This window comes from Macrobrachium nipponense, chromosome 23, assembly GCF_015104395.2.
Source record: "Macrobrachium nipponense isolate FS-2020 chromosome 23, ASM1510439v2, whole genome shotgun sequence".
NCBI classification, from domain to species: Eukaryota; Metazoa; Arthropoda; class Malacostraca; order Decapoda; family Palaemonidae; genus Macrobrachium; species Macrobrachium nipponense.
In genome coordinates this window covers 26,333,828-26,358,797 of record NC_061090.1, presented here as the reverse complement: position 1 = coordinate 26,358,797, position 24,970 = coordinate 26,333,828, and the positions used below count along the sequence as shown (strand labels likewise).

Below are 24,970 nucleotides of genomic sequence, written 5' to 3'. Positions count from 1 at the left end.
TTCACAGATGTAAATTTGGAAGACGCAAGGAAGCATATCAGTGGGAATTGTGTCAGACTTAGGATGGCTGAAGAGACTCGAGGCTAGTCTCTCTAGAACTGGGATATTCAGGGAGAGGTACTGGCCAGAGAAATTTGTTACTGATTTCTAAAGTTATGAAAGTTGCAGTAAATTTTCTCATTTTTAATGTTTCATTTTTGGTTCTTGATATTTTGGTATTTTTTTGGCTGAAATCTATTATATTTAAGACCGTAATTCCATTATGAATCAAAATTGGCCCTGAAGACGAACATGGGTGATAGAAACAGCTGTTGGCTTAGGAATTAATAGATATAGCAGTATTGTAGGCGTTTTGTTGACTCCTCAATAAGACTGGATATATCTGAAGTTTTTCCAGTGGATTATGGAGGAAACGTGTGCATTGGCTTTTAAATATGATGCATATAGTATATATATATAATATATATATATAATATATATATATATAATAGTATATACATATACATACACACAACATCTTATATATATATATATATATATATATTATATATAGATACACACACATATATATACTATATATATATTAATAATATATATATATTATAATATATAACCACACATATAGATATATATAAAATTAATATAATGTATATATATATATATATATTAGTTTACAATAATTATCTATAATTCTTTTAAACGAATTCCTAGATGCCCATACTATGTTATTTAATACTATTTTCCTTGAAAAAGCACAGGTTATGTAGAAGCTGATAGTTTAAAAAATGTACAATAACGCCCTGGACAGACATTTTTCTAGACAGTTTATTGAAGAACTTAGGCAAGCCAGTTTATTGAGCTTAATCTTTCAGTCACTTTTACATGAGCGGTATTCACAGTAGTTTCACGAAGGCGAGGTCGTTTTATGTTGCACAGGCAGCAAGCTCTCTGGGATTTCGAATTGTTTGTCAAGCTATTGTTTTGAACCTGCATGATACATGCAGACTATTGCTTTTGCCGTATGAACAGCGCATAGGCAAAGATTTACTCCTTAGAAGTGAAGTTCAGTGTTGTATAAAATGAGATCATGCGACAGGCTTGATTGAAAGTCACCTATTACTAGAAAAAAAATTACTGAATATATTACAAAGAATTTCTGTTATTGTAATATATGGAAGAGCCTGTTGCTTCCTAAAAGTACAGTATGTCATAAGTGGCCTTTAAAGATTCTAGAACAAGGTACTTAATTTGAACGGGTCACTGCTTCTCATCTCTCTCTCTCTCTCTCTCTCATTAAACTTCATGTTTTTCCTTTCCATTTTATTGTTTCAAATGTAGAATATAGAAGGGTGGCATGTGCTGGTTTGACGTGTCTTGGCTACTATCAGCCTTTTTTTTAACCATTAATTACCTCTTTTCTGGATAAAAAAAAGTTCCCAGGTTCAAAATGGTAATGGGTGAATTTTATTCAGAAGCAGCGATTGGGAATGTTTTTTTTTGTGTGTGTGTGTGCTTTAAAAAAGGTTTTATGATGATGGTGATTTGAAATTATTCACTTGGAAGCATCGAGTGGGAGAATATTTCTAGGCGTGCAAAACTATTTTCATGATGATATTTGGAGCCGTTACAATGTACTTACTTGGAGCTTTCGTATTTCCAAGGTGTTTTTATTTTGATAATGATAGTTGTTGCAATTCACTCAAGTAGAGGATAGGAATGAATTTTTTTTAGACTTCCAAAGAGAAATTGTGCTAATCATAGCATTTTCTGCAACTCATTAGGAGCACAGGTTATGAGGAATAAAGTTTTGTTCATGCTCCAAAACATTAAAAGTCGTTTTAGCTGCCACGAATTAGGAACCAGGGTCATTGTCGGACCTCATTAAGGTTTTTGGAGTGATTGCAAATGCTGATGCATGATAGGCATCATCACTGTACGTGCAAGCTTATCTTGTAGGATTTTTTTGGAGGCTTGGTTGTTAATTTCTTTTGGATTATAAGAAAGATGTGTACAATGTGAGTCTTTCTTGTTCTTATAAATATAATTTGGATGTTAATTGAGGAAAGGCAGAGACTGATTTCCATTTATTCTTTTTTGTTTGTATTCATTAATGGCTTTTTCCAAATGCCGTCGTCACCCTGCTCCTAATTTTTCTTGTTATCATGAGCGTTAACATTCGCAAATGAGAAGAATGTTTTCTAATGGTTTCAACTTGCGAGCTATTTAATAAATTTGCCTCGACATCACAACATATGTTCATTTATCTTAATATATTAAATTATAATATCCTTGTTAGGTGAGGGTTAAGAAAAAAACACGAGAATCATTATGATCAAGTATATTTCCACCGGCCATTAATACATTTGACGGCCACTAGAGTACAAAACGAGCACCGTCCACTGTAACGTAATGTAACACGTTCACTGTTAACACCGTCCACTGTAGTAACGTTATTTAACACGTTCACTGTAACATTATAATACACATAAAAAGGGGGAGAGGAGGAGGAAGAGGAGGAATAGTAGCAATTTGCTCCCCGAAAAGTGTTACAAGGGGGGGAGGTGAGGGTTAGGAAGGAATGGAGGGAAGGATAGGATCAGCAGCGAATGAGGACATAGGGTAAAGGAAAATTTAGGATTGGAGGGAGAGGGGATATACTGGAATATATATACAGGAAGGAAAAAAAGAGGCAGATACATAAACTCGTACGAGCGAAGTGAAGAACAATTTGATTTTCCGGGTGTAGTACTTTTTTTTTTAAATGGTCGTAGCGGGGAAAACTAAATTCACTGAATTCTCAACAAAAAGGAGAGAGAGAGAGAGAGAGAGAGAGAGAGAGAGAGAGAGAGAGAGAGAGAGAGAGAGAGAGAGAGAAATTCAATTCAACGCAGAAAGTATAAACCCGGAATGGTACTCAAACTGCTCCCCAGATACCAGATATGGAAATGACTGAAACAAAGGCTGGGCTATTTCCACCCTTGTGCTGTCTGTGCGTAAGGTCGAATGTTCTGCGTATCGCCTAGAAGACAAACTTTTTACTTTTTAACTTTTTGGTGTTCGTGGAATATGAACAGACGTAAGGACCGCTTCTAAGACTCCTTAGTGTACTCATCAGTGCGAGTAATTTTGCTGCACCTTTATTTAGTGGCATAATGTCAGGTACTTTGTTTTATATATATATATATAGTTATCTATAATTATGTTTCACCACAAAACAGAGATGCTGTTGGAGAAGAACGTATCGTCTAATATTTCGGTAACCAGTATATATTTAGTTGTGAAATATTTTCCGTGTAGATTTTACATCTAGTCCTTTTAACACAGTCAAAAAAGTTTCTTTATTTGTCAGTGAGAAAAATCGTAGGCCACATTCACTTAAAAAAAAAAACGCACACAGAGCACTTGCGAAAATAGAAAGTGAAGAAGATAATACAATATTAATGATAAAAACGACAATCGTAATAATAAACTGCCCACTTTCAGCGGTTTTTATAACAACAACTGGATGTCGTCGATGAGGAAAAAGCTTTTTTGCAATAAACGGGATGTGTGATTCCAACATTCACGAATCTTGCATATTAAAAATAATTTAAGAGTAAACATATCCCACTCAGACATGCACCTTTAAAATAACACGGCACACGCAGTTTCTTATGATGACGTATTCCCACAACTCATTCAGAAGGGAGGAGAGAGAATTGTTTTAAACAAGATTTGTGTGTTTTCTAATTCTAAGTCATCGGTTAATACTCAATTTCGTGTGACTTAAGGACATTCAGACGTATTGGTTTTCTTGAGAATCTCTTAAAATGTCTTATTTATAGATTCTTAAACTACGCATGAACCGAAGAAAACGAATTGCGTATCTTCAAGAATTTTGTAAAGACAAATACTTAGGAACCGAGTATAACGAGTCCACTTAAAACTCAGGCTTCGAAGGTAGAGTAACCTCTGGTCAGTACAGTGTAGGTAATTCCTAATTACAGTTATTATATCAGTTACTGACACTCATTCTATGCTATGGCAGTCGATAGTCGAAATAGTAAGTCATATAGCGACAGTCTTTTATGGGGACACATTAACCCATATAATGATTTTAGTAGTTGTCAACCGTATTGATTAATTTCGGAAGGCGGTTATAAAAGTATCCTAACTTTTAATTGCAAGTTTATGAAGCCCATTACAATCACATTTATATTTTTAAGACCAATATAAATTTAACTGACCGGATTAACCGCCATCATGTTTTCCTAACTGGGAATCTACTGCATTCATTGTCTGAAACGTCGGATTCCTTGAGATAACTCGTCCAAGCAAAGAACATGAAGTTGGCCTCTTGTCCAAAAGCTAAGAACATGAACTTTTCGTGTCCTAGCAAACAACCAAATCACCAAGTTTGGCAGAAACCATGAAATTAATGGTAACAATATTAATGGTAAAAGTGCTAATAATAGCGTTAGCTATTGAAAATTTTTCAACTACGTAAAAACGACCTTGACTATTCTTAGGCGTCTAATAATCTTTGAGATGTGACAATGCCCTTCGTTTCCAACGCTACTTAACGTCAGTCAAATCTAATGAAAAAAAGTGTATAATATAATCCAACGGATTAAGACAGAACTTCGTGTAAATATGACAGTTGTTACAAGCACCTCTAACACTCACACACAATACACAATGGTGGAGCAGCGGTTGTTACATTTGTACTTTTTTTTTTTTTTTTTTTTTTTTTTACTTTTCGATCATTGTAAAACGGCTAAACATCATTTTCTTTTGGGGAAAAAAATGTATGAATCTGAACATCGCTGTATTTCATGGGGAGGTCAGAATGTTCACACACTCTACGTTTCGCTACGAAAGTGGAACTTATTTCATGCATTTTTGGCATCGCAGAGCTTTAAAAATAAGAAGCATAAAATTTGAGAAAAATCATCAAAACATAACAAACTAATCTACACGACAAAACGAAATACATGCACGCACAAAAATATTACACACACACACACTCCCTCCTCAGTAAAAAAAAGTCTAATTGTAGCGTGATTATCCGGGATAAAAGTTGTTCGTGAATTTTAATCGGCTACAAATTCATTTTAATTGGGTACAAGTGCATCTCGTGTTGATTCACTGATAGCAGATGTTTGCCAAATACCTTTCTCTTTGTTTATTTGCAGAGTGGTTTGGGAGACGTACGACATTAGATGTCGCTTTGTGGTCTAGGTGAAAATTTACCAGCGATAATTACAGAATAAAAGATCAATTTATCAAGTTGTCTAAAGTCGAAAGTGGCTGTAATTATAGATTGCTTAAGTATGACTGTAATTCATCAGTTGTTATGATGTCAGGTATATATTTTTTTTAAATGAGCCAGCTGCTACGCAAAATATTGTATTCTCCCAGTCGTGTTGCTGACAACCACACTGTAATGTAAAGCTTGTAGGTCTTGCATTTCTCAAAACTCGTTTAAAATACCCTTGCATCACCCCCAGCCATTCATTCTGAAGACGCGCTGGCGGGCAAGCATGCGCAGTCACACACACGCACACATATACACAGACTTATAACATCTACGTCAAGAAACGATTACTACTGATGGCACACACACCTCAATGGGTAAGTACGTAAATTTAAAAAAAAAAATAACAAAAAAACTGGATACATCAATAACGGGGGGGAGTTGGAAGGGGGGGTTGGACCGATCGATCACTTCGTCGACTTTGTAAAGCACAAAATGAAATCTGCAGGAACTTCCATTCAAGAAATATATATACAAAATTAGTAGTAGGGCGACAGTTTGTATCAAGTTCAGGTGATAAAAGTAAGCTAAGCATGTTAGAGCACAGAGAGAGAGAGAGAGAGAGAGAGAGAGAGAGAGAGAGAGAGAGAGACCTAAAAATATATAACAAGATGATACTTGTTGCAAGCCAACGAAGGTTAAAAACTTAATACAATGTGACTACTAATAAGGTGCAAAGAAGGAAATGGCGTACAGCCATGTGCATAAGAATACGCAATTGAAGTTTTATGTAACTTGTTACATTAACAGCAGTTATTTTACACGCCATCCGTAACGGAACAATAAAAAAAAATGGTTACCTGCAAGTGTTGGAAGTAGCGTAGCGAGAGTGAGAGCTCGAATTGAAATTTTAAAAAAGCTGGAGAGGAAATAAAAATCTTCAAATGGAGAATAAGAGAGACTTGAATGGGGGTAACATAGGTCGCTAAGGGAAAGGAACGCCTTTCGAGAACTGTCAAGAATGTATATTACCTTCCGTGTGGTTAAACAGGTTTAGAGAGAGAGAGAGAGAGAGAGAGAGAGAGAGAGAGAGAGAGAGAGAGAGAGAGAGAGACTTGCAACTAAAATGACGTATGTGAATCTCGACGCGGTCAGGCCGTCCGAGTTAGGATAGAAATAAGTTCAGGACAAGGACATCGTCAGATGAGACAACACTTCACAATTTCCTTAGTGATCCCCAAAAGTTTCCATGAATAGCGAGTCGCTTGCTTTACCCATAGCACCAAATAGCAGTAACTCTCTACACATATAGAAAGCTTTAATTATTTTTTTTTATTTTCTTTTAAAAGCGTCCTTTAAGTAAGCTTAAAGCCGTTAATATTCGACTTCTAACGACTGGAAAAACCGACCACCTAAAATCTATTTTATATATGTCATTATGAGTCACGCTGAGATTTAAGATTACTATCTTAAGGAAGCGCATATTTTTCCCTGCCGGCCGGTTACGGAGTGCGGAAACTGTCTTAGCTTGCTGGGTAAGCAAGTGTTAGTTACTTCCATAAGTGAATAGTGGCGGCCTGGTAAACAAAGTTGGTAGCCGTGGAAATAGTAGGACAAGTCCTTTATTCAATCCGTAGCCGGCCTGTTGGGTAGATAATTCTTTCCACTAAAATCTTCTCGACAAATGGTTGCAATCGAGAGCTATTCACGTCAAAGGCCAGCGGCCGATTACAGTCATTGTCCGACTAACATGACAAATAATTATTAGTCTAATAATGGGTCTGGTCATTTACAAGAGGTTTTCAGCTTAAACTTCTTAGCGGGTGAAAAGGTTTCGCGAAGCTACGATGATATGAGAGAGAGAGAGAGAGAGAGAGAGAGAAGAGAGAGAGAGAGAGATAGAGAGAGAGAGAGAGCTCTTAGAATTTCCAACAAAAAAAAAAAAGAAAAAAAAAACATTCACAGGCAATTTAGTAGTAGTCAACAGGATGATATTCAATGTAGATGAAGACAGTCAGAAAGTGAAGGGAGGTCAAACGCCATTTCGCTCCTAGATAATAAACATAGTGCTATTTGTACATTATACTCTAGATTCACGCCACATCTATACAGGGAGAGAGAAGTTTTTTGGGGGTCGGGGGAGCAAGAAGCATATTTTTGTGGTGGAGGGGGGGGGGAGGGGTCGGTTTAGGAACGGAAGGCGAAAGTGGGGTAAGGTTGGAGATTAGGAATCTTGGAACCGAAGGATGTGACGGAACAAGGCGGTAAGGGAAGAACAAGGAGAGGGTTTTTATTCTACTCTACTCAATATAATGTCCATAAATGTTATGTATTTACAGTATTCCTTAAAAGAGCAAAGAAAGAAACAAGGGGGAAAATACGGAGAGAGAAGAAGCTGCTATAAGCTCTTTGGTCATTCTTGATTGCAGGGGCGTACGTGCATATTCAATATGTGAATAATATGTGTACGACGGCGTGCATACACACTTGTGGTCACATAGCTAGTTCACAATATCAACTCTTCATGATGAACCTCCTTTATATACACTGTATATATGGAATTTATGTATGTATGCACGCGCGAACATGTATAATTAACCATATACATTCAACAAGAGTTATATATCAGTGCAAAACCATATAAATTCAACAAAAAAAATAATCAACAACTGAATACCATAGTATTTTTTTCCTTCGGTAAGAAACTGGATGTTTCCTCCTGAACCGGGATATATAATTTCTAACAATAAAGATGTAACAACAAAAAGCACACACGTACGCTGGGAACCCCTACATCAAAATTAAAGCCAGATCAAAAGCGAAAAAAAGGCCTTATTTGCTAAATCTAATTACTATATCACTTTCTGCCGTGTGGTTCATACTCCCCACAAGATATCAGATCTAATATATTAACTATAAAAAAAGAAGAAAACATCACTGGAATACATAATGAAGTGCCTATTTACGCTGCACTGTTTTTTTTCTTTTTTCTCAAAACAGGGGTTACGCACTATTATGGAATTTGAATCCAATTTGGATTAAAGTTTTCCTCTATATCAAATATATCTTCTCATTTTATTTTACACTTCAATCCCCTCCTGAGAGACGCACAACTTCATTAACTACTCTGACTTAGATATATTTTAATACACTTTATTATTATTATTATATATATATAATATATATACGCTCTGTGTCACCTTTCAGAGACAGTCAATTAAAACGTTTTTGTAAGGTTCACCTCAATGTTTGGCATCAAGTTACAGCGCCGTAAACTTTCACGAGTGAGAGCTTTCCACACTATTGTTGTCTAATCACCAAAACGGCGGGAATATCAGTAATGTACTGTAAATATGAACCAACAGCCGTCTAGGGAAGCTTCATGCTTTTTCCTCTGATAGATCACAAGTTTTAGTTAAAGCTACGAGGCAAAAGTTCAGCTGAGAATAAAACCTAAAAGGTGCCGACTTTTGCAACAAGAAAAGTTTTCACACCAAAGTTTCAAAACCGATGTGAAACTTTCCAAACCGACTATGCAAATCTTCAGTATAGATGCACACAACTATTTTGCCACTCACGAGAACAATAAATAAACTTGGGACACTCCTTTTCTAATCCCAGCCATCCATCCATCCATCCATCTATCTGGCAGCCGAATTTATGGCTGCCAGGGAGGATGCTGTTGCTTTTTCGTGAAGGGATCTAGTCAGACTCTCGATTTTACTGATGGACTCTGACGACTTCCTAGAGCCAAGGCCAGACAGGCCACCCGTTATCCTGGATTCAGACTGCTGTCGAAGGAGGGATGGATTAGGGATCTGTCTGACGCTAGTGTTAGTCGCTCGAACGCTATGGCCACCTGTCCGGTGATTTTGGCCCGACCCTCCCCCTGAGGTCTTGGAGATTGACGTGGCATTGTTAAAGGATGTCGCAGAGGGAGAGCCCAACTTGAAACTGCTAATCAAGGAGCTCTTCGTTGCAGTCGAAGTCGTAGTTTTGGTGGAGTTATTACTGCTTAAGCTATCGGTTGTGGAAGAGGTTATACTGGTGACAGTGCTTGATTTCATGTTATTTTGCTTCATTTTCTGTTGAAGGTGTTGACGACGAACAAATTCTGCTAGTTTTTGGTTTGTTATTTTAAAGACGGGGTCTCCTGTTCTCTCTGGATGATCTTTGTGTTCTTTCTCTGACTTGCCACTTGATGATACTGTGGTGCTGTTTGATTTAGAGCAAACTGGCACCGATGGAATTTTGAGTGATGTCAAGGCAGACTTGGGTATTGTTGTCTTGATAGCTGGAAGGCTACCACCACTGCTTTTAGTATTGACGAGACCACTTGCTAATTTGTGACTACTATGGGATTTGTTACCTGATGTTTTATTATGATTTATGGAATTTCCGTTCATTGTCTTGTTGCTGTGGTGGCTCTTGCTAACGGTTTTGGAATTGGTGGTTTTAGCAGATTTTGATTCTGAATAAGTAGGAATGGGGCTGATGGTTAGTGTGTCACCAGACCCATTAATAATACTAAGGGACTCGCTCACTTTCAAGCTCTTGAGCACCTGGGCTTGTGCCAATGCTTGAGCCTGAGCCTGGGCTTTGGGCTTGGGCCTGTGCCTGAGCTTGGGCTTGAGCCTGGGCTTGTGCATGTGCCATGGCTAATTGTAGTTGTACAGCAGCATGGGAGAGAGTCATCAGATCACTGAAAGCCACAGCTTGGGGACTCACTGGGGTTGACACAAGAGAGGATCTAGCCCAGTCTAGTGGCATTGCTGGTCTGTTGATAGGTGTGGTAGCAGTAGTCTGTGATGTGGGTGATGTGGTTGTAGAGGTAGCATTCTTTTGTTTAAGTTTCTTTGATTTGTTACTTTGAGTGATGGAGAGAATCGTCTGTGTGCCTTGCCCTCGGGCTGCTTTGTTTTTGCCTGAACCATCGCCAGGGGAGTTTCCATTGGCAAGAGGTGGTGAATCAAGGCTTTCCCTCTGTGCCCTGGCTTCCCTAACCGTACGAGCGTGCCGAGAAAGATCCAGGGCACCTACTTCATCACGCTCTTCTTCTTGCTCACCATCTTCGTCGTCTTCGTTATCAGTAAATACATAGCAATCTTTTCCGAAACCCTTTTTACCATCTTTACACCTCTGAGTAAGGTTAAGTGGGCCTTCGTCTGTTTGTACATGTTTTGTGACAGATGTTGGCTCACTTGACACTTCATTATCTAATTCATTGGATTCAGTGCTTACATTTAAGTCTGTGTCTTTGTCATCACTATCAATTGGTTCACTGGCACTGGTTTCAGTTACATCTATAGCACTGTCTTCTTGCTCATCATCAGGACACTCTTTGACATTCTCGGTTTCACACTCTGTTCCAACCACACTATTAGACTGTTCTTCTGGACCATCACTATGATCCATTTCTGTCTCCCCATCCCCCTCGCCTTCCCCTTCAGTTTCATGACTAGTATCAACTTCAAGCGGAGTCTCAGAGTCATGGTCCATTACTAGTTCATTAGATTCTTTCGATATATCAAAATCGTCAGCACCATCTACATCTCCCACTTCATTTTCTCTAGTTTCACCTTCTTTATCCACAGCTAGCTCTTCGTCTCCTCCAAGGTTGTTCTGTGTTTCGTCGGGTACTTCTACATTTTCTTCCACCTCCTGAGTCTGTTCTTCCTCCACGGTCTCAGGTGCCGCTGCATCTTGTTCAGTTTCTGCTGGAGCAGGTTCCCCTTCTTCTTCCACCACTGAATTCTCTATGTTGCCCTCAACCTCCATTTCCTTTTCTTCTCCTTCGGTAGGGAGAGGTTGAGGTTCATCGGAAACGGGTGTCTCTAGCTCTTCTATTTCGCTAACAGGAGTTTCTAGCTCTTCTGTTATTGGGTGCTGCTCCTCGACTGGAAACTGTTCTCCATCACTACCGGGTCCTCCCTCAGGGGTTTCTGGCGGAGTTGGAGGTCGAGTGTCCAAGGACGGATGATCATCCATAGGCACTGTTGTTGTGGCAGCCGTGTCCTCCTTGCAGACACTGTCCAGCCTGGTAATTTTGTCCGGAGGCTCGACACACGTGGACAGGTCCATCTTTTGCCCCTCTGAGAGTTCATTGTTGTTGCTTTCCTCTGGTACTGGAGCAGTTGGAGGCTGCTTTCTTTTCTTGACTTTCCTGGTTGCAACCACTTGAAAGCTCAGGTCCATTGGAGACTCCTGAAATGAGAGAGAGAATATTTACTACATAAGTAAAAAGAAAAATATTCGCAGTTTGATATGTAATAATCAGGACAGGATACATAATTGTACTGATGATCATTTTAAACTTGTTGGTAAGCAGTTAATAAATAGATAACGCTTTTGATTAATTTGGGAGAGCAGCAATATTGTAACGTCTAACAATTCCGACGCAAAAATTGTACTTCTCAGGGACAACATCAACGGCTAGTTTTATCAAAATAACCTGTTCAAGAAAAGATTGAAGGGTTAAATCTCCTTTATAGCTGGGGTGGGATGCCATGTCCAGATTCTTGGGGTTCAGTTTCGTTAAAAAAAAAATGGGGTTGTTCAGTTTCATTTACAAAAAATTGGATTCAGTTTCATTAAAAAAAATTAAATATGGTTTGATTTTAATGGCTACTATCCTTAAAAAATAGATCAATTATTTATATGTGATAGAGAGAGAGAGAGAGAATATGGAAGATTTAGTAGGTTAAATATTTTCCCTAAAAATTGACCAGTTAAGGCAAAGTTTTTCCTATCATCTTATACCGTGATTCAAACAGTAGTTTTTGAAACATCAAAATCCATTAAATGCAGTGATTACGTTAAATTTGGCAGTATTCACGCGAGACAAAAATAACTCCAGAAAGGGGGAGGCACAAACTTTGAAAACTCAGCAAAGAGTTCGTCCAATATTTTTCCAAAATCAACAAGAAGGATCCAAGACAGTTACTTGTCCGAAAGTTTCCGAAAGGTCAGGCAGGAGCGATAATTCTCCAATGTTTTTAAAACACCCGACATCACGTTCTACTTTTTCCTCTTCTTTCTTACACCCTCCCTCCCTCCCTCTTTCGCGTCATTTGTTAAACAAAGGGTGAAGAAGAATCGTCCTTTCGTCCCATCTCTCGTTCTAGTTGGTATTAGCTGAAGCCAGGACGATCACTAGAGAATATTGGAAGATCGCTTTTATGGTGTGACTAAGGGTTCAGAAATTGAATCGAAGGGCGACGTAATTTTTGAAGATCGTATAGGTAAAATATCATCTCTCCTGAGAGAGAGAGGAGAGAGAGAGAGAGAGAGAGAGAGAGAGAGAGAGAGATCAGTGGATGGTCGCGGATGTGCAATAAATCAACGTGATCGATTGCTATGCCGTCGGAGCTCTCTCCCTTAGTACATCCTCCTCCCCCGAATGTAGGCCCTTCTTCCCCCCCCCCCCCCCCCCCCCCCCTTCCTCTCCCCTTTCTCCACCATGCTGTGGACCTACAACTACGACTACTACTTTGCTACTCCCAGTCACCAGTTACACTCCTGCACTGACTTTTCATAAATTCTCAATATCGATATAATAACTCACTCTCTCTCTCTCTCTCTCTCTCTCTCTCTCTCTCTCTCTCTCTCTCTCTCTCTCTCTCTCTCAGACCTAATTCCTTGTCGATGACAGTGTTCCTAAAAAGAGGCCTCATTATCGTTATGAGATTCCCCTCATATTAAGGGACGAACAATAAGCTAATCTTCATAATGTATTCACAGCAAGTAATTACGAAGTTCCCATCATCAAAAGAGCCTTCAAACTTCGCAAACTCCTCTCTCTCTCCCTCCGTGTGTGTGTATATATGAACGTATCGTGCAATACTAATTTTCCTTTATTATTGAAGGGAACACGGTGTAAAAAACAAACCTTCAATGAACCATTCAAGAAATAGTGAAATGAAATACTCTCCTTATTCGTTGAGTTTTGTTGTCCGTAATTCAAAGCTAAAAGTTTCAAATCAATAATTTTCCCTTGAAATGGATTCGAAAATTTTGCTGTAAGGTTCGGGTTTATGATAGATTTCCTACATTTTATACTTGTAGGCAGAGGTACCTCTGGGGAAAGGGCTAATTTAATGAGGCCGCTTGAGTTAAATACTGCTATCCAGTATTTTTAGGAAAAATAAATTAACATTATGCAAGAATATAGGTAATTTATTCTTTGATTCTTTGCTAAGGGGTTCACTACATTTGTAAGGGGACAGCTTTGGGTAAGTAAATCCAACATTATTAATTGGAAATAATAATGAACTTATTTTTCTAGGAAACAGTAATGTATTCTGAACGCTATGTCTCTTGAACCTAATTGGAAATAATGACCCTATTTTCCTATAAAACAGTAATGTATCCTGAACGCAAATCTCTTGAACCTAATTGGAAATAATGACCCTATTTTCCTATAAAACAGTAATGTATCCTGAACGCTACGTCTCTTGAACTTAATTGGAAATAATAATGACCCTATTTTTCTAGAGAACAGTTAATGTATCCTAATAATGACCCTATTTTTGTAGGAAACAGTAATGTATCCAGAGCGCTATGTCTCTTGAACCAAATTACAGTGAGAGCACGAGATATACCACGAAGGACAAGAATCCTTCAGCTCATCAGCCGCTCCTCTTCAGTCACCGCATCCTCAGAGAGGCTCAGCACACCCGAATGGATGGATGGAAAACCTTTCATGCATGATCATGCAACTGTGCCAGGCAGGATAAGTGGCATTTCCAAACGTCTAATTAGACAGCCACCAGCCATCATCGCCTCTTGTGAGTCGGATTAGGTGAAAGGACCCATCGGCTGACGAGATTATTCAGGTCTCCCTCCAGTGACATCAATCATCAGAGAGAGAAGAGAGAGCGAGAGAGAGAGAGAGAGAGAAATGGAACGACGAACCGACCGACATGTGGGAAGTTGCGTTAGCAAGCAATTTGCAGCGATGGGAAAGCATTTCCTTAAGGCTCCCAAGAGCATGACATTGTTTTATACAGCCAAGCAAGCAAAAGCAAAAAGCACCGAAGTGAAATGATGAACATGTGGTCCACAGTATACGATCATCACTTCGGCGACGCCTATGTCCTTTACAAACTACTAACAGTAATTTCTATTCAATTTTTCTACCGTAGCTGTTATGCCTTTGCCGTCATAAGAGAGATAGCGCATGAGCTAAGAAAATCTACTGAATTCATAAATAATTTATATAATAATTATTAATAACGCACTGTTAATGAGGAATTTGTGAAATAATTAATAATTTACTTCGTTAAGCTTGAAAACGAAGAATATGACAAGGCAATTCAAATTCGCTCAGTGCAGATCGCATAAAGAAAAGCTTACAATCAATTTCTCTCTCTCTCTCTCTCTCTCTCTCTCTCTCTCTCTCTCTCTCTCTCTCTCCTCCATTCCCATCTCTTGCTCAAAGTGACCTATTTTCATCATCATCCAATTTCCCTGCGCCCGCATATATAACTTTCGGAGCGGGATTTGATCTTCAAAATGATATGACGAACGAGGCTCAATTTTGGCCGCTCTCTCTCTCTCTCTCTCTCTCTCTCTCTCTCTCTCTCTCTCTCTCTCTCTCTCTCTCTCTCCTTGAACACTGCTTGAGTATGGAAATGACATATTACCTTTCTGTCCGGACATCCGCTGTTGAAGAAAATGAGGAAATCAAAGGGCAGAAGTACGAAAGCGTTTGGAGAAAGTTTCTGTTGCCATGGGAAATGTTAACGCCTGATATTGTTTCTCTCTCTCTCTCTCTCTCTCTCTCTCTGTGTGTGTGTGTGTGCAAGGAAAGATGAGCATTCTCTCTCGCTCTCTCATAAGATCTACTTGCAAAACGTTGCCACAGCAAATTACAAATGAAAATGAGCATTCTCTATCTCTACCATTCTAGTGCAAGGAAAGTTGCTCAGAAAGATGAGCACACACTTTCTCTCATACTCTCTCTCTCTCTCTCTCTCTCTCTCTCTCTCTCTCTCTCTCTCTCTTCCTCGAAGATCTAAAAGCTCAGCAATACCCTTTTCAAGGAAGGCGAGAACTCGAAAAGATATGACATAAAATATGGTGAAAAATATTCCCGTATCTGTCTCCCGTACGCGCACAAACATACATACAGAGGTCGTCCCTTTATGCGCCAATGTGCACCGCACACCTAATACCACTTGTAACCCCCTAAAGTGCCAGAGCAAGAGTAAAATGCGTCCGACGGGAACGGTTACCGATGTATAACCATGTAACCCTCATACCCCTCTTCCCTTCCCCCCATACACACTTCCCTCCCCAACTTCCCCCCCATACACACTCCCTCCCCAAACATCCCCAAACACAAATCGACCTTACCTCCCCACCCCCTGCTCTCAACCTTCGAAATCCATGAACTCCCCCTCCCCTCTCCCCCCTACAGTATGATATCTCTACCATTTGCCTTCATTTAAATTTAATTTCTGTTCCGTTTGCTCCCTGTACGGCTCTCTCTCTGCCCCCCTTCTCCCCTCTCCCCCTGCCCCTCCCCCCAGGACACCGCCAGTCCCCAGGCCGCCAAACTGAGAAAATTTTAGCTTTATGGAAAATCGAGTTTATATCAATTCTGATTTACAGCGTCGATTTGGGGAGAGAAAAGAGAGGCAGGCTCGTGTGGATATGGCCGACAAGGGAAACGTCCGATTCAGATGGAACATTGAAGAGTGCGGGTCATATATATATATATATATATATATATATATATATATATATATAATATATATATATATATATATATATATATATGACCCGCACTCTTCAATGTTCCATCTGTATCGACGTTTCCCTTGTCGGCCATATCCATATATATATATATATATATAATATATATATATATATATATTATATATATATATATATATATATATATATATATATATAACGTATTTATTTTCAACATGGCTCCAGAATGTGTTTCAACCTACGTGCTAAGAAAGTCCTTAAGAGCGAAAGTATTTAAGCACCCTACATTATCTATATAAAAAAAAAAAAAAAAAAAAAAAAAAAAAAAAAAAAAAAAAAAAAAAAACAAAAAAAAAAAAAAAAAAAAAAAAAAAAAAAAAAAAAAAAAAACCTGAGAAGGTATTCAAGTCCCATACACTATTCCACCCTGTCTGTTGTCTGCAACTAACCACAGTCGATTAACCACCACGTAATGATTCGCTACCTAAACGAAGAGGCATTATTAGTTACGAAGGCAGACGTGAATACTCATTCCCCACAGCGTTTGTTTGCGGAAATGCATTCTCCATAATCTTGTAGAATATTAAGCGCTGTCGAACAGGACTAAAACTAAGTGACGCTCCACGAACTTCCACGGGAAAAATTTAATTTCACAGATGACGTACGATAAATTTCATATGGCTGTACACTCTCTCCTCTCTCTCTCTCTCTCTCTCTCTCTCTCTCTCTCTCTCTCTCTCTCTCTCTCTCACCATCATATATACTCCTTTCTCCTCGATCGGGACCGGGGTGTATATACAGTTTTCAACACAGGCATATCAAGTTCCTACCGAAATAGAACGATCTCAGGAGAATGAGAGAGATCAGGCTGTGCCCTCATCTCCCCCCCCCCCCACTCCATCCTCTTCAAGATATACCGCCCGATTGCCTCCCCACCCCCTCTCATGTTGCTTCAGAATGGAACACATTCGGCCACTTCACGCTGCCCACTTGACCATTGATAAAACTTGGAGGCAAAGTCAAATAACTGTTAAAGTTTTTTTTTTTTCGCCTTTCATCACTTTACATCTCTGTTGTGAAGTAGAACTTCCACCTGCACTTAGTGTTAAGATTTTACGATACTTGGTTTCTTGAGCCTGCGATTCAGGACTTGGATTCTACAATACTTGGTTTCTTGAACTTGTAATAATGAAGTTAAATCTTTGGTTACGGAATTGCTCACGGCATATCGCAATCATTTCAAATATAACTTGAAGCAGATCTCTTATTTCCTGTTCGGTAAGAAACGTCAAGTCACATAAGGATATCCCAAACAGGAAGGGAACAACTAACAACAATGAACAGACATCTTATAACAAATCATTCAGATAAGCGTCGACGACAGAGCCACTGAATGCCATTACACTACAAACTTTTGAGTCTCCATTATTTAACGCTTTCAGTATTTCGTCAGTAAACTGTTTATTTCGTATAAAGCAGATTTTGCATTCTAAATTTGCTGCCATTGGTCTCAAAATGTGACACATTTCCTACCTGCATCCATACAATTCCTGCGCGCGATTCATATGTATTCTGGATTTTATTTTCAAAATGCCCACTTTTTTCCTATAAGAATTATGTGAATAAACAAGGAACAGGACATTGCATTCGTAAAGTCTTAAGAAAAATTTGTGAAAATTTATCTTTAATCTTTTGCGATAAATTTCCCTCCATAACACAGTTACTATAATAATCCTCGTTGACAATGAATTACTTCTCTCTCTCTCTCTCTCTCTCTCTCTCTCTCTCTCTCTCTCCACTCCTTTGTAAAACATCAATTGGTTTACGGCGACCGATGTTTGGCCACAGACTTCACGCTCGACTGCGTTATCCCTTTTATATAGATGCTTTATATGCTAATGAGGAGACTCCGATGCTTGATGAAACGATGCAAATGGAGACTGTGGGGAGGGGGGGAGGTTGGGGGAATGGGGGTGGGGGTCGATTTTGCCAAGGTGGGTCCAAAACATCACCAAAACTGTATATCGTTGAATTTTGGACTAAATCGAGAAGCCGCCTCAGCTAGGCTAAGGGAAAGAAGTCAACATAAATAAGGAAAATAAAATCCTTGGTTGAATTCTGATATGAAGGTCGCTAAATGAATAGAGTTATGTAGAGATCAGTCACCAAGGAGGAATAATTCGTAAGCTGGCGGAGTTCATGAGTAAATGGAAAATGAAGAGGAGAAAAACGAAGTCCTCCCGTCGAGACCAAGTTAAAGACGTCGATTGTTTGGGCGAGACGTGAAAATCAAATCAAAGTGACTAAATCGGCAATGAAGTAAATTTGGAAATTCATGTGTCGAATGAGCTCTGGAAAGATACTTCTTGTGCGAAACAGGTCAAATATCAAATTCATTCAATGTTGTTTTAATCAAAAGATGCAAATCCACACGTCGAAGAAATCGCTGAAGTCAAAATCATTAATACTAGGAGGTATGAGGGCTGTGAATTCTATAAATGTCGACAGACGACAAGCACTGAATTCCCTGGCCACGGAAGAGTTTTAAAACCACGGGCTACATTACATGTATGGAGATTGAAGTGACGGTGATTCATGTAAAGTGAAGTCAACTGCGCAACTTTCCTTGGGTTCAAAGTCCGGTCAAGACAGAAAATTTTCAAGGCATTACATTATCAGTCAAAAGGGTTTTGTGATTTTTTTTCCCATCCATTAATTTCTTTCTTAATTGTAATTCAGACTGTGCCCTATTCGTATCTAAGGATGCCAGGTAGTATTTATAAATATCTTATTAATATCTTACTCCATCTAAGCGCAATTCCCGAATTGCAAATGAACAATAAACAAATAAAAATATAACAGTTCCGGTTCCGTCAAAAGCCAAGAAGGAGAACAAGAGAACAGATGGAAAGGGTTGGCTTCTCCCCGAAGTCTTTCCCACAGAATCATTAAAAATTCACCCAGGTAATTCCCTTTACTTTAGGAGCTGCTGCGATGCTGCCCTTGGAGAAAGAAGGAAAAAAATTAATGGAAAAGAATAATAGTTCTGCTTTTTAATTGTTTACTCTTCGAAAGGAAAAAAGGAAAATTGGTTCCAGGCGATTTTTTTCAGTTTTATTTCTCCTGAAAGAAAATATCCATCACTTTTGTTTCGTCGCAAAATATAAAATATTATTTGACATCTACGTTGTCAAGAATTTTGTTTTCACTAGCCATTCTGCCTATTTAAAAATTGTTTTATAATCACTGTGTCAACACTGTTTTTGACGAGCCAATTTGTTTTATTTGAAAACCGTATAATCTACGTTATCAAGAGTTGTTTGGACAAGCCATTTTGTTTTATTTCGGTCGTCTGAAAAAGTAACGCACAGATCATTATACCTGACGGTAGATGAATGTCTCATTTGAAGCTGTCTAACAATATATCACTAAAAATGTTCATTAACAGTCTGATGTTTTCTTTTACTTGAGGATCTGAAGCTGTCTTCTATTCAGCTCTCCCTTTCATGCTTTCTTTCAATGTCCAGCAAAGCATGGTCTCTTGGGCCCCGGAACTCAAATGCCTCTTCCCTTTTTTTATGTTTCCAGTTTTAATTTCCATTCCAGGAGCCTCTTCCCTCTTCCAGTATTAGTAAGCCCAGGATGAGTGGCTGTTTCCCCTCTCTTTGGACGTATGCCCCCACCCCCCGCCCTCCCTCTCTCTCCCTCTCTTAACCACCAATATTATAACTCAAGAATCCCTAAGAACTCCCCCCCCCTCCTCTCTCTCTCTCTCTCTCTCTCTCTCTCTCTCTCTCTCTCTCTCCTCTCTCTCTCTCTCTCTTAACACAACATACATTTTCATATATTTTCCCCACCCCTTCCCCCCTTGGCAATAATAATTTCCCCGTTTTTTCCCACTTCCCCCTTGCCAGAAATTATAATTTTTCCTTTCCTTCTGCTTTTCTAGTAATCCGTCCTCACTCTCTGTCTCTCTCTTAACATTACATACTTTTTCATATATTTCCCACTTCCCTGCAGATATATACTTTCTTTCATTCTCTCTATACTCTCAACTCTCTCTCTCTCTCTCTCTCTCTCCTTATTGGCTTAGTGACCCCCTATTGAAAGTATACAAAGGCCGTGTTGCGGCCCCTCAAACAACGACAATACAGTAGCGACGACACCGAAAAGGGAGACGGAGAGAGAGAGAGAGAGAGAGAGAGAGAGAGAGAGAGAGAGAGAGGAAAAAAAGGCGTCCTCAATTATTTTCAAGTACAACGTCGCTACTACATACGAGAAAGGTGCGTTGGAGGAGCACATCCATTTTGGAGGAAGTTGTGGAGTAGGAGGAAAATAATCTGTTAGATGAGGAAAAAGTTTAACAGGAGGGGGAGGAGGAGGAAGAGAAGTAGGAAAACTGAGAGGAAAAGTCTCATCTCTTTAACTGAGAAGAGGGAGGATCGTTGTGCATTTGAGGAAATAGGAAGTTGGAAGCTCTCACTTATGAGGAATAAGGCGTTCGAGAAATATGAGGGTAAAGGAGATGGGAGGAGGAACTCGAACTCGCACCTTTTTGGGGGGGGGGGGGGGGGGGATAGAAAATAAAAACTGGGAAAAATAATGGAGAGGTAAAAAAGAATTCAGTTAAAGCCCTTTCTTCCTTCCACCCTTGTAGCCGTAACTCTACATTAAATACCTAACTCACTGCTCAGTTCGATAGGATACCAAGGTGGAATCGGACATGGTATATCCTAACCACTGAACCACATTTTATATAATATATGTATAAGTAATTGTAGAGAGAGAGAGAGAGAGAGAGAGAGAGAGAGCGCCAGCGTCCAACAGAAAACGAACAAATCCACCTCAGCTCCTCAAAGGAAAGAGCATCTTCCTTCTAAGGATATCCCAAGGAAGCCTCCTCCCCCCGTCCCCATTCGCCCCTGCCGAAGACTCGCCTCCCCTTCCCCATCCCCCTCTCACGCTCCCGAGGCGCCCGAACAATCATCTCGGCAAACAAGAAAATTATTTAGCGTCAGCAACGGTTCGGCGGTTACACATTAATCACTTTAGTGGAGATAATCCGTTTCCAGTAGGTGGCGACTTGTCAACACCCAGGTGAGGATACGAGCGCGCATGCGCTAACCTAGCAAGCTCCTTAGGGATTTGTAGGGAGGAATATAGTTCCTTTCTTCCCTTACTTATGTCAAGATCTTGTAGGGTTAAGCTGTTTGGGTATTTTACTTCTAAATGCATACTATGGGATGCACTTCATTTATGAAACTTGAATTTTTTCAACTTTCAAGTGTCCTTATATATGGAAATAGACTTAAACTTTAATCATAAGATTTTATATATTTTCATATTTATGACTGAATTATTTTCTTTTTGTTTTCAAGTGTCCTTATATATGAAATATACTTATAACTTTAATCATATTTTCTTTTATACTGTTTTTATTTCGTGACTGAATATGCGCGTGATTCCTATAAAAAGAAAAAGCCCTTTACGGAAGAAATTGCTTCCTATAAAAAAAGGGAAGTTTACCTCAAACAGAGAAGGGAACCTTTACTACATCCTAATACCTTAATCTCATTACGGACCGTGTAATTAGCACCCTCCAGCCTGTGCGTTAAGGTTAGTGTGTGAGGTGCAGACAAAGTAGAGAGAGAGAGAGAGAGAGAGAGAGAGAGAGAGAATTTAAACCTTCCGAACTATTTATAGAGAGAGAACTTTCAAGCTTTACTGAATATTTATAGAGAGAAACTTTAAAGCTTACTGAATATTTGTAGAGAGAAACTTTAAAGCTTACTGAATATTTATATAAACACACAAACAGGCATACACGATAGGTAGAGGAAAATCTCCTCCTCCTCTCCTGTGGAGAGACCCGATGGCAATAATTATAATATTTCGAAAACTAAAACTCTGGCGATCCCTCTAAAAAGGGAACTTTTAATGATCGGCACTGAGGGAAGGTTTTCAAATGAGTAAATAAACATTTCTGTTATCATCCCAATCTCGATTTTTATTTAATTCCTTTCTTTAGGTAAGCGTTGGTGGTTCGCATTCGTTTCCTCGTCATTTTATCCTTCAGAGAACGTATATTAGTTTCAATGTGGGGATTTAAGTCAATGAGAAGAATCCCCATCCTCCCCCGTCTCTCTCTCTCTCTGCTTCTATAGTTAATCCTGACGTTTCATTAGTTCCTTGGTGTAATACATTATTGGTTTGTCAACAAAAAAAGAAGCAAATGGTAAGGAAAAATTAATTAGGATCACGGAAGTTTCCTCCTAAAATAACAAATTAAATGTCATTTCACACTACACACAAGGTAGTGTGCACACCCCCTCCACAAACTCCCATACCCCCCAATAATAATTTTCGTTCCCCCCCCCCCCCCCCTTTCCAAGTGACATCATTCATACTTAGACGCGCCATTTACGCCACAGCACCAAAGCACAAACAGTCCTGACCCATTCCACCCCCACACCCGAATCCTTCTTCCCCCACCACCCCCCACCCCCCGACATACACACATTTGCACACATTCACGGCAAACAATAGCAGCCCGATTCGCTCGAGAAGTCTCTGTTGGATCAATTGAACGACTCTGTCTTTATGGCGGCGGTGGAATATTCTGCTGACAATAGAGGCAGCTCAAAGTCCCGATTTTGAGGCTCATTCGAGCTGTTCGACCGCCTAACCCACCTTCACTTTCGATTGTGGAATTCTCTCTTGATCTTCCTTCCTCTGTATTTCCCCCTTCCTCTGTGTTCCCCAAAAGCCCCTGTTATTTAGTGTAGGACTCGTGGGTAAACCGGCTCTTTCATTCTCTGCGCTATTCTGTGTTCCTCAAATGCCACTGTGGCATTTAACGACACAGCAGTACCTAAATTCCTTTCAGCATTTTTTTTTTATTTTTTCATACAAGCTACATCGTTTCTCACATCCATTTTCTTGTCCATTTCCTTACTTATATGGCAACACATACGATACAATGATTTGCCAACCACACTTGTCATGTTTATCCCCTGTTTGGAGTAAATTTATTTAAACATGCATGTAAATATATATAATAAACACAATGTAAATATATATAATAAACAGAGAGAGAGAGAGAGAGAGAGAGAAGAGAGAGAGAGAGAGAGAGAGTAAATAATAAGTATTAACCGCGATAAACACTGTGCTAATCTTTAAAACTTCCCGTCATTCTAAATCTAACTTCTTTTACTCTCTTTGCAGGCTCGTCTTCCACATCGCCACTCCCAATATTTCCCCCCCCCCCCCCCCCCTTCCAACAATACCTGCGTGGAAAGCCAAGGGCCAAAGACCGCGCCAAGAGTTCCCCCCAATACTACTGATGACTGGTAATTAATTGCGGTACCAAGATGCTGATGCTGCTGCCCCTGCTCAGCCTGCTGGCTGGCTGGCCGGCTGAATAGAGAGAGAGAGAGAGGGAGAGAGAGAGATTGTTCATTCTGAAGTAATCGTATTCATTGGAAAAAAATACAATTACTATTACTATTTCATGGAAACTATTAACAGCAGAAAATTTACAATCAATTTCCACTGTAAAAGGAGAAATTGAAGTTCCAGTAAACGAGAATCGTGACACTGACAAACAAGAAACCAAGAAGAATTAGTCAGTGTAAATATTAAAAGGACATAATTTAATAAAATAATTAAAAAATAAAATAAGAGAGCAACACAATGAAAGTTAGTGGAAATAAAGATTAAGAATTACGAAAAATCCACAACCAGTTTCACTAAGGAAGAGAGAGAAAAGAATAATTTTAGTAGTAGCAACTTGTGACACTGTAAAAGGGAACAGCAGCAGCCGGGTTTGAAAAGTTACAGGGACCAAATAAAGAATAGAACAGAAACATTTTTTTTTTTCGTTCCCCTTTGGAAAAAGCAGCAGCAGCAACAGAGAAGAGAAGGAAATGAATGTATCGTCGGGTAAATGATTCAAGTTTCCCAGTTTTCCCCCCAAAAAGAAGTTTCTTTCGCCCCTTTTCCCCGACCGAAGTTAGAACCCTTCTTCTGCAGAAGCAGCAGGAGGCTTTTACTCTAAAAGAGAATTTTTACACACACATACACACACACAGTTACAAGGATTAGGATGTCACAAAGACTTATTAGTCCATCCCGAGAGAGAGCTTATACCTTTGAGAGAGTACATCCATCTAGAGTTCGCGTACGTGTTTTTGTGTATGAGAGAGAGAGAGAGAGAGAGAGAGAGAGAGAGAGAGAGAGAGAGAGAGAGAGAGAGAGCACCACACTAACAAGCGAGCTATCCCGTTAGACAAAAAAAGATAAAAGTTTTCCTGTGAGTAGGAGAGAGAGAGCGAGAGAGAATTCTTTACACTAGAAGGAGAAAGACGGTAAGTATGTATGCGTGTGTTCCTGGGAGAAACTCTATAACAGCCCTCGTAGCAGTGTCGAGAGATGTAATTACTGTAATGCTGGGTGGTGTAATAACGGTAATGACCGGTAATTACGACTGCGTATCTCCTCGGCTATTCACTGTAGAAAATGTACGACAGTCCCGTAGTGGCCGTCTGCTGGGTACTTAGCCTAAGTGCGTCTTCCATTTTTCCCCCGTTTCGGGCATGGAAATGCAAAGTCACTTTCGCCTTTCACGTGAAAAGCGTCGCTTATTAAGGCCATTCTCCCATTCGAAGCCTCACTTCTCTCCAGACGAATAGGCGGTAACACCTACGGCTTGCTATTTTGACCAGTTACATTCGTGACGGATGGGATAAAACACTTCTAACTCTCATTTTCCTTTCCTACGAAATACACGATCACTTCCGGCTATCATTCTCTCAATGGCCCAACTGAATGACATTTCCAGCTATTCTATTCGAACTCTCATTTCCCATCTGGCAATTATAAGAACACAGCTGTTTCGCTCATCCGACCCGAAATGTCTCGAATTCTAGGCTTGGAAACTGGCACATCTTTATCATTACAGGGAATACTTGAAGACAATTATTAAACCAAGCGACAACTAGCTCGTTTGAGCCCAGA

The 24,970-nt window shown here is 39.5% G+C and overlaps 1 protein-coding gene across 1 annotated transcript in view; it reads right to left on the bottom strand.

The window, feature by feature from the left end:
• Positions 1-2,323: 2,323 nt before the first annotated feature.
• Positions 2,324-24,970, bottom strand: part of LOC135197347 (uncharacterized) — a 224,566-nt gene continuing 201,919 nt past the window's right edge. The window contains 2 exon segments of the mRNA XM_064224486.1: positions 2,324-9,834; positions 9,836-11,440. Of these exon segments, the coding sequence (XP_064080556.1) occupies positions 8,878-9,834; positions 9,836-11,440 (2,562 nt within the window). The 3' untranslated portion in view covers positions 2,324-8,877.